The 16,166-nt window shown below is 43.0% G+C and overlaps 1 protein-coding gene across 2 annotated transcripts in view; it reads left to right on the top strand.

Moving 5' to 3' along the window:
• The window catches only part of TMIGD1 (transmembrane and immunoglobulin domain containing 1), a 118,089-nt gene that overhangs the window by 84,902 nt on the left and 17,021 nt on the right, over window positions 1–16,166 (top strand). For both annotated transcript variants that reach the window (XM_073616854.1, XM_073616855.1), the window contains exons 3-5: window positions 3,832–4,110; window positions 4,224–4,502; window positions 14,513–14,619. In XM_073616854.1, coding sequence (XP_073472955.1) covers window positions 3,832–4,110; window positions 4,224–4,502; window positions 14,513–14,619 — 665 coding nt within the window. The remainder of the gene's footprint in view (window positions 1–3,831; window positions 4,111–4,223; window positions 4,503–14,512; window positions 14,620–16,166) is intronic.

Genomic DNA, 16,166 nt, shown 5'->3' with positions numbered 1-16,166 from the left:
AAAAAACTTTCTCTTATCCACTTTGTCTTTACAAATACTGTATATTTAGGGTGGGTAAGCTAAAGTTCTGCTTACTAAAATGCCAATGTGAAGCTAAAAGGCAGGACTTCATAAGATCTGTGATATTCCTGCCTTCTGATTGAGTAGCATTGGATGCTACATATATAAGCACTTTACTTAGTGAGTCTACCATGAGTGGTAAATAGTGGAATTCATCGGCTGGCAAGCTCCAATGTCCCAGTAACATGAAGAAAGCTTAAATTCCTCCAAAGTAGTGTCAGCCTTACCGTCATGTTGCTACAGTTCAAAATGTGTAATAATTTAACACAATCATCTGCACTAGGGATAAACACATAAATCACAATGAATAATAGCTGAGTAATAGCTGCTGGCATAATATTGCTGGATAACAACATAAAAATACAAATACACTATAAGTGCAGCGCTAAAACATATTCAGGACCTCACATCTAATTTTTATAAGATCCTTAGTAAATTGAAAGTCCATTCCTGAATAAATCCAAAGGTGCCTGAGAGAAACAGTTGGGAAGCCACAAAAGATGCTCCAGAAAAAAGGGAAAGACCACCACCATCATCCGAACATACTGCCTCTTACCATCAACCATGGACCCTCACAAGGGAATGTCAAAATTCCAATATGGGAACACTCTGGATAGGTCTACCGTGGGGATGGTTCACCACTTTTCTCTAAGGTACACTCTTAATCTCCCGATTATCTCCTTTGGGGACTCCCCAATAGTATGCAGTAAGAAAGAATGGAGAATGCTTCTCACAGTGTAGTAATTTCAGCTCAATTTATTAATTAAAAAGTATTACGCTCACTTCTGTATAAAAACTGCATGTCTGTAAGTAACACTAGTGTTACCAACCAGCAAGATGACTGCTGCGTCCCGATGCACGATGACGTCACACATCTCCAACTCCTCCCTACAAGTTTCATCAGCAATGATGTTGTCAGGGTGACATCACGCTATATATACAGGACGACTTAAATGAGATCATGAGAGCAAATTGCCTTCCAAATGCCGGAAGTAAACTTGAGACCCTTCTCACACTAATGCCCCGTACACACGGTCGGACTTTGTTCGGACATTCTGACAACAAAATCCTAGGATTTTTTCCGATGGATGTGGGCACAAACTTGTCTTGCATACACACGGTCACACAAAGTTGTCGGAAAATCCGATCGTTCTAAACGCAGTGACGTAAAACACGTAAGTCGGGACTATAAACGGGGCAGTGGCCAAAAGCTTTCATCTCTTTATTTATTCTGAGCATGCGTGGCACTTTGTCCGTCGGATTTGTGTACACACGATCGGAATTTCCAACAACGGATTTTGTTGTCGGAAAATTTTATATCCTGCTCTCAAACTTTGTGTGTCGGAAAATCCGATGGAAAATGTGTGATGGAGCCTACACACGGTCGGAATTTCCGACAACAAGGTCCTATCCCCACGGCAGACCTGTACAGAGTGTTACCATATTGTGATTTTGACCTTCCCTTGTGAGGGTTCATGGTTGACAGTAAGAGGCAGTGTGATCTGGTGACAGTCGTGGCCTTTCCCATTTTCTGGAACATCTAGCTTTGTGGCTTCACAACTGTTTCTCCCGGGCACCTTTGGATTTATTCAGGAATGGACTTTTAATTTACTAAGGATCTTATTAAAGTTAGATGTGAGATTCTGATTATGTTTTAGTGCTGCACTTATAGTGTATTTGTAGTTCAAAATAATCTTCTGTGTCACACTGGAGGAGGCACCTAAACCATTGTACTTTGTCTATCTAATAAAAGCTTTTGTTTTCTGAGCTCTGTTATTCCTACCTGTGTGTTACACATTGACTATTATTGGCTCTTGAAGAGCCACACTACGATAGGATGCCATGATGTCTATGAGTCCTTCCTCACTGCAAATACTGTCATAATTTGTGTTCATATATTGAAGTTAATACGTCTTTTAGCTTTAGATAGTATATGGGATGATTACAATCTTACAATCAGATTTTAATTTCTGTGTCCCCTTGGGCAGATGTGTTCTCACTTTCTGTTACATTGGGTCAGAGAGACAGATTGTGGAGAAGTGGCTCTTGTCTCCATCAACATGGGGACAAGATGTTTTGCCAGGGGGGTCCTCCCTGACAAGGCACCTCCCTTCATGTTGAGGGTGTGTGGCCTAGTATGATAATGGCGGGTGTGGCTGCACACTCATTCCCTTGCCTCCTTTCCTGGCCAGCCAGGCTGCATGCTCAGATAAGGGCCTAGTATGGATTTTTGGAACTCTGTGCCTTTTTTTTTCTTGATGTTTACGTGGGGTTTATCCTTAAAATTCTTTCCAGATATGAAGGGCCTAATATAAATTATGAAAGAAACCCAACACTATTTTTCTTTGGTAAACTGCCCCTGGCTGCTTTGTTTACATGGCCGGGGATGCCCACCCAGTAAATCAATAGGGACAGGTGATCTCTGGTTGCTAAGGACAAAACAGGTGCAAGCCCCCACCACTTCCTTAGCAACCGCAAGAAAAGGAAGCTGCCATATATAGAAGTGAGAGAAAAACCCACTACTATATATAATATTCAGCTCCAGCTGAACAGACTAAGCCCCCCCAGCATTTGAATGAATGCCTGAACCAAGAGCTGATCCCTAGACACAATTCATCAAAGCCATTACTTGTCCTATCACTGGATCTCTGCTTGTCTCTTATGTGACTTTGGATTCAAATAAGAAACTGAAGTGTATTTGGTTATGGCCTCCTCCCATAGAGAAATTTATTTCAACGATACTAAATGTGCATATTTGTAGATCAGTATAACATATCATGTTTTCTTTAACTTGATTATATGTATGTTTTATATAAGAGAAACTGGTAGAAAGGAACTTGTTCTGACAGTGCTGTATGCGTAACATTAAAGTGTATGTCAAGACCATGTTTTAATATTGGAGAATGGGTTGAAACCCCTGTCAGGTTTTTACTACTATCTGGAGCTCTTTTATAGACTTTTTCCCCTCACTTTCTGTTCCAATGACAATGGTTTACCAGACAGGAAGTGAGGGGAAATCTACAACAGGGGCACAGACAGAAATAAACATCTTTCTTGCTTTTCTCTACTGTACAACAACAAAAAAAAAAATGTCTTTTTTTTTCTATGTTGCTGTTAGAAATCCCACCCCCCCCCAACTTCCTGTGAAGTAAATTGTTATCAGCAGGACAGGAAATGGGGGCGGGGGTCCCTCTGGTGAGCCCTGGATTGCATTAAATGCAGGTGGGGTTTCCAATCCTTCCCCACTCTATCCAAAGCTTAAAACATTTTTGGCTGGACATACACTTTAAAGCAGGTGTCTCAAGTCCCATGAGGCATTGCAAGGCTAACAGTTACAAGCATGACTCCCACAGACAGAGGCATGATGGGACTTGTAGTTCCGCAACAGCTGGAGGGCCGCCAGTTTGAGACCCCTGTTTTAAGAATGTTTGTCATGAGTGAAATATGGAGGCAGCCATTTCTGTTCTCCTTCTAAAAAAAATACTACTCGTCTTGCTATTCTGGCTTCAGTAAATTTGACAAATCTTGTTGCAGATCTAGGAAAAGCATGCAGCAACTGAAAGCCAGTAAAACCTTATCTTATACACTCACCTTTACTTATTCCAGATCAATAGCACAAGCCGTATTAAAGCCAAAGCATCAGCATTATGACCAGTAAAACAATATTCTCAGAGGGAGAGATCAGCAATGCTAGACTACATATATCTTTCATGACAGGTTTCCTTTATGGTAATATCAGTAATTTTATGTGTTTTTTTTTTTTTTTTTTAGCACTTGATCTGAAGTTAAATGGCTTCAATTATGATAATCGTTTTGACCTCAAAGTCAATCAGTCGAAAACAATCAAATGCGATGTCGTCAACAATTCTAATACTGAAACCTTGATTTGGTACCGTGGAACCCAGCAAGTAGATATAAAACCGGAAAACAGCCTGAACACCAGCACAGTATGTCTGCCAGCAGTAGCACCTGATGATAATGGAATAAGCTTTACCTGTTTATTGAAGAGTGACATGACAATTAAACGCTCTGTACAGCTGAACGTCTTGTGTAAGTAAAGTCTCCACAGTAAATTCTTGGAAGTTTCTTTGCTCATAAAACCAGTACTTATTAACTATTGCATATTGGTGAAAAAGCAGTTAACATCTTTCTCTCTTTTTCAGTTGAGCCCATCTTGTCTGGAGATACAAAAACGATAACACAAGCAGGTCAAAATGTCCAACTCACTTGTGGATTCAAAGCCAACCCAGCAGTTGCAATGTCATGGAGACAAAACGACAGCATTGTGTCATTTCCATCTCGCTTTGAGCAAAGTATGAGCAGCAACACTTGGACACTCTCTATCACAAAGGTGGAGATGTCAGACACCGCTAATTACACTTGTGTAGCCGTTACTGCCAGTGGAAATGTAACTACATTAATATTTGAGCTGATAGTTGGAGGTAAGATTTGTTACATTCTGCAAACTTTGAACAGCTGTCTCACAGGTAGCAAGCAATTGTGCTTCAAGTTTGAAAATGACTTGCTAAGCTATTGCTAGACTTGCCAGGCTTCACAAGTTTGTTGCACAATTGCAGCAAGTCCGCATTGCATGACTCCAGATCAACTTTCTTTGCAAACCTTCTGCAAGTCTGCTGCACGTTCTGGTTCAGTTATGTTGTGATATAGTCATCCCACCACAGGGGTCACTGTGACTTGCAGAGCTTTAGCTGTAGACTCACCACTGCAACTTTGCTCTTGCTAGAGACTATGCAAATGTGCTACAAATTGTAAAAGTGTCAACTGAAACTAGGGTTGCCACCTCACCCTTTTAAACCCGAACACTTTTGAATAACACAGGTTCTGTGGCTAATTAAATGCAACTAAGGCACCACATAAGTTTAATTATCACCTTAATCAGCCACAGAACCTGTGTAATTAATCTTGTGTTTGGGTTTAAAGGGATGAGGTGGCAACCCTAATTAGAACTCATGCTTCAAGTTCTCTGAAAGTGTACAACTTGCCAATGAAAATGTGCAGCAAGTTAACAAGACTTACAATTCAACACTGCCACAAATGTGTGGCAAGTTACCCTTGCTATCTGGGCTCTCTTTGGACTGGTTTACGCCACAAAAAATGCACTCCAGATGCATTTTTGCTTACAGTTCACACCACAAAAACTCACTCTGGATGCGTTTTTGATGCAATTTCAATGTGTTCCAGTGTGTTTTTTCCCTTCTTGTTTTTTCTTTTTCTCCAAGGTTTCTTGGAAGGGTTTGCTGTAATGTGTTCCAGTGCATTTTTGATGCAATTTAAATGCATTCTGGTGCGTTTTGATGCATTTTGTCGCATCCCAGTACAGTTCAATGCAGAAAAAATGCAGCATGTTCTAATTTTTTGGACTGCACTGCACTGGTGTGAACTATGGCATTGGAACCCATATAACCTACTGTCCATGCATTTCCGATGCAGAAAAAAAACACACTGAACTGAAATCTGGTGTGAACTGGCCCCTATGTAAATTTAAATCCTTATTGCTTTGACTTCTGTAGCCCCCTATAATGTTATCATTCTTAAAATGTACTGTAGGAATGGTTCCCTAAGAAGCTGCTGAGATGCTACGATACTCTGCTGTTCCCACTGAGGACCCACTCTGAACTGAGCCTGACACTCACGACACATCTGTAACAAAGCAAAGGGAGTTATTAGGGCAGGCAAGCCCTACAAAAGATAAGATCAGTTTTAAGTAGTTCTAAAGCGAAGACAATTTGTACCTTAATGCCCCAGTTGCAGTATCACCAACCCTGCCCCATCCCCCTAAATACTTACCTGAGTCCTTACTTGATCCACCACTGTGCCCGTCTGTAGTAGTGGCTCTCTCCTCTCTCCCTACTTTCATAAGACAGAGATGTATCAGCGGGAGTCATTGGCTCCTGCCAAACAAACCCTGAGAGCAGGGAGCAGGAACAAGCTGCGCTGTGAGTGTGTGACGCACAGTCCAGTTCAGGAGCGAGCCCGCATGTCTGCCCCCATAGCAAGCGACTTGGTATTGTGGCAGACACTAAAGAGGAGGAGCTGAAAGCTCTGGTGTGGGACCCCAGAAGCAGAGTTTAAGCACTGCTCTGTGCAAATCCATTGCACAGAGCATGTAAGTATATCATATTTATTATTTTAAGAAAAAAAGCTACAGGTGGCAAAAACACCTCTCAACACTGATGCTGTGTAGATATCCCTCGGTCAGCAGTCTGCTTTCCCAAAAACCAGGAGAGGTCACACGAGTATAGTGCCCCCTATCAAGCCTGCATCTGTGACTTGTGCCTATGTGGATCCTCTGGCTCAGTTGTCAGTCTCTGTATACTAAGGTCCTCCTGAGGATGTCCTCTGATGGTCCACATGAATCTCCCTTCAGACTAGAAGCCTGCCCCCCTGAACACTCTGTAGCCCAGTCTTGCACTCCATCCTGGGGTTCTTTTTATCCCAGCACCTCTCTGCAAATTTGATCCCCTGATGGCTTCCTTTCTCCCGGGTCCAGAGTAGCACAGTGTGATCAGGGCCCTCCTGATCAAAAGGTTTTTTTTGCACTTATTAAACCGATAGAAAAAAAAGCTTCCAGTGATATATTCAGGACCGCCATCAGAAGGGTACAGCCCATACACTAGTACGGGGCCCGAGAGCATCTGGATGGGCCTAGCCAATCAGCAGGGATGTGAAAAGGCAGGGGTGGGTGCAGAGGAGCTCCATGAATGCTTCTGTACCTGTGTGAGTCAGCGGCTGCTGCTCTGTGTCCAGCACTTTGCTGCCACCTCTGGCCATTTCCTGCATGTGCACCCCTCGTGTGAGCTGCCTGTACTCAGTGTACTGTATCCTGGGACTGTAGCTACTACAGTATCTCACAAAAGTGAGTACACCCCTCACATTTTCGTAAATATTTTATTATATCTTTTCATGTGACAACACTGAAGAAATGACACTTTGCTATAATGTAAAGTAGTGAGTGTACAGCTTGTATAACAGTGTAAATTTGCTGTCCCCTCAAAATAACTCAACACACAGCCATTAATGTCTAAACCGCTGGCAACAAAAGTGAGTACACCCCTAAGTAAAAATGTCCAAATTGGGCCCAATTAGCCAATTTCCCTCCCTGGTGTCATGTGACTCATTAGTGTTACAAGGTCTCAAGTGTGAATGGGGAGCAGCAGGTGTGTGAAATTTGGTGTTATCGCTCTCACTCTCTCATATTGGTCACTGGAAGTTCATCATGGCACCTCAAAGAACTCGCTGAATATCTGAATTGTTGCTCTACACAAAGATGGCCTAGTCTATAAGAAGATTGCCAAGACCCTGAAACTGAGCTGCAGCACGGTGGCCAAGACCATACAGCGGTTTAACAGAACAGGTTCCACTCAGAACAGGCTCCACTCAGAACAGGCCTCGCCATGGTCGACCAAAAAAGTTGAGTGCATATACTCAGCGTCATATCCAGAGGTTGTCTTTGGGAAATAGACATATGAGTGCTGCCAGCATTGTTGCAGAGGTTGAAGGGGTCTGGATGTCAGCTTGTCTGTGCTCAAACTATACACCGCACACTGTATCAAATTATTCTGCATGGCTGTTGTCCCAGAAGGAAGCCTCTTCTAAAGATGATGCACAAGAAAGCCCACAAACAGTTTGCTGAAGACAAGCAGACTAAGGACATTGATTACTGGAACCATGTCCTGTGGTCTGATGAAACCAAGATAAACTTATTTGGTTTAGATGGTGTCAAGCCTGTGTGGCGGCAACCAGGTGAGGAGCAGGGCCGGACTTACCATTGGGCTTGACTGGGCTCAAGTCCATGGGCCCCGGCCAATAGGGGGCCCCACGGGCCCCGCCTGTTTTGAAAGTTGCCGAGAGCCACCGAGAGCGGCCGACAGCCGCCGAGATACACAGGACATTTTTAAACTGAAAGGCTGCAATGACAAGGCAGCAATGACACTGGTGCAAGGCTACACTGACAAGGCTACAATGACACTGACAAGGCTGCAGAGGGACACTGATAAGGCTGCATTGATGGGCATTTAAATGTAAGTTTTTTCCTTAAACTTCCCTCCTAAAAGTTTTTTTCCTTAAAATTCCCTCCTAAACTTGGGGTGCGTGTTATACGCCGGCGCGTGTTATACACCGATAAATACAGTAATTATCATTTTATCCATTTTTATTGCTTTTATTAATGGTGGACCCAGGACGAATACCAGCACAGTATCCCCCACTTATACGCTTATATATTATCTACTTTTGTGAGTAGCCATTTGGCTGTTTTGTTATGTCCAATTAAATAGAAGTTCTTTAGTACTGCACTGAGTCTGATGCACCTTGTCCTTTTCTATTTCTATTTTATAGAGCTGTGCATATGTATAGAAGGTAGGGCCCGAAAGTGACTCAAGCCCAGGGGCCCCCACCACCCTAAGTCCTGCCCTGGTGAGGAGTACAAAGACAAGTGTGTCTTGCGTACAGTCAAGCATGGTGTTGGGAATTTCATGGTCTGGGGATGCATGAGTGCTGCCAGCACTGGGGAGCTACAGTTCATTGAGGGAACCATGAATGTCAACATGTACTGTGACATACTGAAGCAGAGCATGATCCCCTCCCTTCAGAGACTGGGCCCCAGGGCAGTATTCCAACATGATAATGACCCCAAACACACCACCAGGATGACCACTACCTTGCTAAAGAAGCTGAGGGTAAAGTTGATGGACTGACCAAGCATGTCTCTAGACCTAAACCCTATTGAGCATCTGTGGGGCATCCTCAAATGGAAGGTGGAGGAGCGAAAGGTCTCTAACATCCACCAGCTCTGTGATGTCATCATGGAGGAGTGGAAGAGGACTCCAGTGGCAACCTGTGAAGCTCTGGTCAACTCAATGCCAAAGAGGGTTAAGGCAATGCTGGAAAATAATGGTGACCACACAAAATATTGACACTTTGGGCCCAATTTGGACATTTTAAATTAGGGGTGTACTCACTTTTGTTGCCAGTGGTTTAGACATTAATGGCTGTGTGTTGAGTTATTTTGAGGGGACAGCAAATTTACACTGTTATACAAGCTGTACACTCACTACTTTACATTGTAGTGTCATTTCTTCAGTGTTGTCACATGAAAAGATATAAAATATTTACGAAAATGTGAGTGGTGTATTCACTTTTGTGAGATACTGTATCTGTGTCTCAGCCACATGTGGAAACAAAAGCTGGGATGAGGAGGACCACCTTACAAGTAAGGGCTGTTGTACAAGTGAGGGGGGGTGGCTGTGTGTGTACATGCCTGTGTTTGTGTGTACATGTGTGTGTGTGCATGCCCATGTTTGTGTGTACATGCATGTGTGTGTGTACATGCCTGTGTGTGTGTGTACATGCCTGTGTGAGTACATATGTGTGTGTGTGTTTGTACACGCCTGTGTGTGTATATGCCTGAGTCGGCAGCTGCTGCTCTGTGTCGATGAGCTCTCATCGGGCTCTTTGCTGCCACCTCTGGCCATTTCCTGCATGTGCACCCCTCATGTGAGCTGCCTGTACTCAGTGTACTGTATCCTGGGACTGCAGCTCCTATCTGTGTCTCAGCCACATGTGGAAACAGGAGCTGGGACTAGGAGGACCACCTTACAAGTGAGGGCTGTTGTACAAGTGGGGGGGGGGGGTGGCTGTGTGTGTGTGTACATGCCTGTGTGTGTACATTCCTGTGTATGTGTGTGTACATGTCTGTGTGTGTGTGCATGCCTGTGTGTGTACATGCCTGTGTGTACATGTGTGTGTGTGTGTGTGTGTGTGTGTGTGTGTGTGTGTGTACACACCTGTCTGTGTGTAATACCTGTGTGTGTGTGTGTGTGTGTGTGTATATAAATGCCAGTGTGTGTGCGCCTGTGTGTATGTATATGCCTGTGTGTACGTGTGTGTGTGTGTGTACATGCCTGTTTGTGTGTGAGTACGTGTGTGTGTGTGTGTGTGTGTGTGTGTGTACATGCCTGTGTGTGTGAGTAAATACCTGTGTGTGTGTACATGCCTGTGTGTGTACATGTGTGTGTGTGTACATACATGCCTGTGTGTGTGTTTGTACATGTCTCTGTGTGTGTACATGCCTGTGTGTGTGTGTGTGTGTGTGTGTGTATACATGTCTGTGTGTGTACATGCCTATGTGTGTGTGCATGTGTACAGGCCTGTGTGTGTGTGTGCATGTCTGTGTGTGTGTACATACCTGTGTGTGTGTCATATACAGTATACACATGTAAGGGGGGATGAGAGCGTACAGGTGTAAGGGGGCTGACATCATACAGGTGTGTGTGTGTGTGTGTGGGGGGGGTGCTGAGGCACTGAAGGACTTGGTGGGATGGCTAGTGGGCGGACTCAGTGGGACAGCAGTGGGGGAATGTTGGTGGTCAGGCTGGGGGGGGGGGGGGTTAGTACTATAAACGTAGTTTAATAAACAAAACATACAACTGTTCCACTCACATTTAAAAATGAACAAGTGCAACCCGCAAGGTATGTCAACCGTGAATAGATGGCAAGTAAGTGACAAACACCAAGTGGACCCTCCACCAGTCACACTATGCGCTCACCTCCCAGAATGGCCCTAAATTAGGCCTTCTAGCACCTTCCCCTGTTGGGATCACAATCCGAGATGTCTTTTTAAGCTCCCCTAAATGGGCTCCTGCAAGCGTGGTCTCTCATAGGTGATGGCAACATATGGATAAAGAAGGAACTAACATAGTGTTAGTACTATAAATGTAGTTTAATAAAAAAAAATACAACTGTTCCACTCACATTTAAAAATGCACTAGCCCTGGTGCATACAGGCCCTGGACTCGGCCCTGGACTTGCAGATGATTCTGTGACCCCAGGGATTAGACTGTGTATGCCTAAGTTCATCCCCTGTATGCACCAGGGCTAGTGCATTTTTAAATGTGAGTGGAACATTTGTATGTTTTTTTAATTAAACTACATTTATAGTACTAACACTATGTTAGTTCCTTCTTTACCCATATGTTGCCATCACCTATGAGAGTGAGAGAGGAGCCCATTGATGAGAGTGAGAGAGGAGCCCATTGATGGGAGCTTGAAAAGACATTTCGGATTGTGACCCCCAAGAGGGGAAGGTGCTACTAGGCCTAAGGCCCCATTCACACTAGCGCGTTTTTTGATGCATTTTGCAGAAATGCACGGGAATTTTTTAACATGGGTTCCTATGGAACATGTTCACATCAATGCTTTTTTGTATCTCTGCGTTTTTGGAAAGGGTCGGGGACTTTTTTTCATGCAAAAAGCAGCGTTTTGCATGTAATGGTTTTCAATGGACAAGCATCAAAAACGCAAGTGCACCGTTTTTGCAGCGTTTTTGATGCGTTTTTGGTGCGTTTTTGCCGTTTTTTTTTTTTTTTTATTTTTTTTTTTTTTATTTTTTTTAAGACTGTAAAAAAAAAATGAAAAAAAAAAAAAAAAAAAAAAACGCAAATCGCGGCAAAAACGCGGCAAAAACGCGGCAAAAACGCGGCAAAAACGCGGCTCAAAAACGTGCCAAGCATGAAAAAAAAACCTCCAAAAACGCTCAAAAGCAACATGCATAGGTGTGAATCGAGCCTTATTGAGGGCCATTCTGGGAGGTGAGCGCATAGTGTGACTGTTGGAGGGTCTACTTGGTGTTTGTCACCTACTCGCCATCTATTCACGGTTGGATACCTTGCAGATTGCACCTGTTCATGAGAAGATTGCATTTATCATATGGACTTTGTTTTGTTTATTTATAGTTCTAAGGGCCGGTTCACACCAGATGCAGTTCCACGTACTTTTTTCTGCACAAAAAAATGCATGCACAGTGTTTTCTATGTATTCCAATTGCTCTAGTTCACACCATGCAGTCAGTTTCCAGCGCAGAAACTGACTGCATGGTGTGAACTAGAGCCATTGGAATACATGGAAAACACTGTGCATGCATTTTGTGCAGAAAAAAAGCGCACAGAACGGCACAGAACTGCATATGGTCTGAACTGGCCCTAAGGCTCGATTCACACCTATGCATGTTGCTTTTGAGCGTTTTTGGAGGTTTTTTTTTTCATGCTTGCCACGTTTTTGAGCCGCGTTTTTGCCGCGTTTTTGCCGCGATTTGCGTTTTGCGTTTTTTTTTTTTTTTTTTTTCATTTTTTTTTACAGTCTTACAAAAAAATTACAAAAAAAAAAAAATAAAAAAAAAACGGCAAAAACGCACCAAAAACGCACCAAAAACGCATCAAAAACGCTGCAAAAACGCTGCACTTGCGTTTTTGATGCTTGTCCATTGAAAACCATTACATGCAAAACGCTGCTTTTTGCATGAAAAAAAGTCCCCGACCCTTTCCAAAAACGCAGAGATACAAAAAAGCATTGATGTGAACATGTTCCATAGGAACCCATGTTAAAAAATTCCCGTGCATTTCTGCAAAATGCAAAATGCATCAAAAAACGCGCTAGTGTGAATGGGGCCTTAGTGTCATATTTATTACTCCCACAAGGGGCCACTGTTGTGCACTTTGTTTTGTAAACTTATAAGTGTCATATTTACTACTCCCACTAGGGGTCCCTGTTGTGCACTTATTGTTCATATTGCTAGGTAATCATTATATATGTGTGATGTAAGGTAGTGCTCAATCTCTTTATATATTTTTTTTCACTTTTCCTGCTAATAACAGTTTGTGTCTAGCAGCAACCTTAAATATTTAATCACACAGTTATTCATTACTAGTAGCGCAGAATTACCTTCTACTTAATAATATTTCTAGGTCAGAGATCATCGGTCTATCAGTGATCTCGGAGATCGGAGAAAAGACCTTGCTCCAATAAGATTTTTTTTGTAATTCCTTTATTACCCAAGAAAGTTACAGTCAACAGTCAAAGTATGCAGTAACAACGAATATCACAATCAGAAAACACATATAAGGTCACATCAGCAGAGGAATGGAACATCATACCCAATATAGCACCTTATAGGTGGTCATAAAAAAGTTTTTATGGTTGTGTGGATAGTGGTCAGTGCATTGCACCGGGGAGCCCAACATACTATTATATGGCAGACCCAGAACCTACATATTAGAATGCTACAGACACCACTGGGGTAACTTGGGTTAGAATCTTTTTAACCTAAGGGGAGGTATTTTCTTCCCTAGGGCCTGTCTTGCCCAGTAATAGAACAACATAGAAGGCGAAATATAGACAGGGATATACATCATAATTGAACAACAGAACCCATTACTGAGTCAGGATGATGGAGGATGGAAAGGTGCCAGAGGAGGGGGGAGGATTAAGGGATTGAATATCCCCAAAGCGGGTAAAAAAAACAGTAGAGAGGGGAGAGTAAGAGAAAAAGCAGAGAGGGCCTCTCGCCCGGGGGAGTGAAGTTGAGTTCAAGAGGTCAGAGCGGTTATGCCACCTCTTGAAGATAGGCGTCAGTATACACAAAATGATTCCAAGGACGCCAGGTCTCTCGGAAGGTCTCCCCCCGACTATGCCAGGTAGCGGTGAGGTCCTCCATGTCTCTCAATTCGTTCACTTTGATTTTGATGGAGGGTTCTCCGATCTCCAACAGAGGGGGATGCATGCCTTGGCCGCATTCAGCAGCTGGATTGTAAGGGAGGCCTTATACTTCTTAATTGGCCTCTCTGAGAGGTGAAGTAGACAAGCCACAGGGTTCCCTTCAAGATCAACATTTGTCAGGTGTTTGATTGTGCAGGTCACCTCACGTCAAAAGGGCCCAAGTTTAGGACAGCTCCAAAAGATATTGAGCATTGTTCCCTCAGAGTTTCCGCATCGCCAGCATACACTGGGAACCTGAGGGAAGAAAAGATGCAAAGTGGTAGGGACTCTGTACCATCTGGTCAAGATCTTGTAACCCGTCTCCTGGATTCTGGTAGCCATAGAAGACTTTTGGGCAAAATGGAGGATCTTCTCTCTCTGAGAGTCAGTGGCTCCAATAAGATTTAAGTGATTTACAGGTCCCAGGAGGATTTTTTAAAACCAAAATGTACTGCATGGCCTTTGAACTATGTCCGACAAGTTTGGATATGGCCAATAAAGAGGCGCACAGAGCAGCCACAGTGTTAGTGAAAAAAGTGTTATTGTAGAAAAGGCATGATAAACTGCATAGAGAGAAATTAGGGTGAGTTGGGAAAGAGTTCTTTAATTCTGATTGCTAGCTCTTTGGGCCAATCAACCACTTTTGTTATTGAAGACTTTTTTGTCACTTATAGCAGCTGCCCGCCTCCCCCCCTTTTTTTTCTGCAAGGCCTCCCCTAATAAAACAAAAAAAGGACTTTTATTTCAGGGGTTGGCAATTAGGTGTTTTAATTTATTTTGGGAGTATATTGGTCTCTATTTCATTTTCATAGGGCTTTATTTTAGGTTAAACTAGCACTGAAAACATACTGTATGTTCATACTTTTGTGCTTCTAAGTGGAGTGTTGTTTCACATACATAGAGAGACAGCCTGGACTTCCAGTGGAAGCAATCGGTGGTGCAGTGGTGGTAGCATTCCTCATCATTTGCTTTGGATTGTTTGCAAGGCGACAGAAAATATTTAAACAGGTAAGTTCCTGAAAACACTTCACAACTTATATAGTTACGTAACAATAATTAGGAGACACATATTGTTAGCAATGTTAATAGTGCATTTTCAAAAGCAGGTTACTTCATGTCAGAAAGAGGGAGCAGCAAGTCGATCCACTCATTCATTGTAGAGTACATGTACTGTATATGTCCATTGGCTGGCTGATGCTAACACTCTATCTATAATTCTGATACCTTGTGCTTATTCCTATAGCCATTATCTAGGCCAGACTTTCTCAACCTTTTTATCCCAGAGGAACCCATAAAAAAAATAAGGTCTCAGGGAACCCCAGCTTTAAGGTATTCATTAGTGTTCAGTGGGAAGTATACTCTTTTTACAGTGGTGATCAGAATGTCATCCTTACAGACAGTCAGAAAAATCAGTGGTGTTATGCGCTGGCTCTGCCAAGTGGTGCTGGACCCAGAACCATGCAGGCACCATCAGATGGGAGGTCAATTAGCCATAGCTCAAGGAACCCCTAGCAAACTTTGGAGAAATCCTAGTTCAGAATGGCTGATCTAGGCTGATGAAGAGGAACTGCAGCTGAAATGTTTACATTAGCAGTTCTTAAGATTATACTATATGATGTGTATTTACTAGGGTTGCACCAATACTAGTATCGGTATCATTGCCGATATCAAGTATTTGCACAAGTATCGGTACTCATGCAAATGCACCGATACCTGAAACTGATACTTTCAGGCTCGGTTCTTTGAGCTGTCAGTGGGTCTCCCCTGTTGACAGCTAAATTGTTAAAGAAGTCCGGTAATTGGAGCTGTGAAAAAAAAAGCAGCGGGCAATGTTTATTAACAACATTGCTCTGCCACTGAAACACTAAAATAAAAAGAAACATTGTTTCTTTTTGTATCTTTCTGTTTCTTCATCTGCAGATCAAAGATCATTTGTGACGTGGAAGGAAAATGATAAATGGTTTTCCAAATAATATCTGAAAAGTGTGGCGTGCATTTGCATTCAGCCCCCCTGAGTCAATATGTTGAAGAACCACCTTTCATTGCAATTACAGCTGCAAGTCTTTTTGGGTATGTCTATACCAGCTTTACACATCTAAAGAGTGAAATGTCTGCCCATTCTTCTTTGCAAAATAGCTCAAGCTCTGTCAGATTGGATAGAGATTGTCTGTGACCAGCAATTTTCAAGTCTTGACACAGATTCTCAATTGGATTTAGGTCTGGTCTTTGACTGGGCCAATCTAACACATGAATAAGCTTTGATCTAAATCCTTCCATTGTAGCTCTGGCTGTATGTTTAGGGTCATTGTCCTGCTGAAAGGTGAACCTCTGCCCCAGTCCCAAGCTAACAGGTTTTCTTCTAAGAATGCCCTGTTGTGGGCCCCATCCATCTTCCCATCAACTCTGACAAGCTTCCCTGTCCCTGCTTAAGAAAAGCATCCCCACATGATGCTGCCACCACCCTGTTTCACGGTGGGGATGGTGTGTTCAGGGTGATGTGCAGTGTTAGTTTTCCACCACACATAGCGTTTTGCTTTGAGGCCAAAAAGTTCAAT

This window comes from Aquarana catesbeiana, linkage group LG02 (assembly GCF_042186555.1).
Source record: "Aquarana catesbeiana isolate 2022-GZ linkage group LG02, ASM4218655v1, whole genome shotgun sequence".
Taxonomy (NCBI): Eukaryota; Metazoa; Chordata; class Amphibia; order Anura; family Ranidae; genus Aquarana; species Aquarana catesbeiana.
This window is presented reverse-complemented; position numbering and strand designations above follow the sequence as displayed.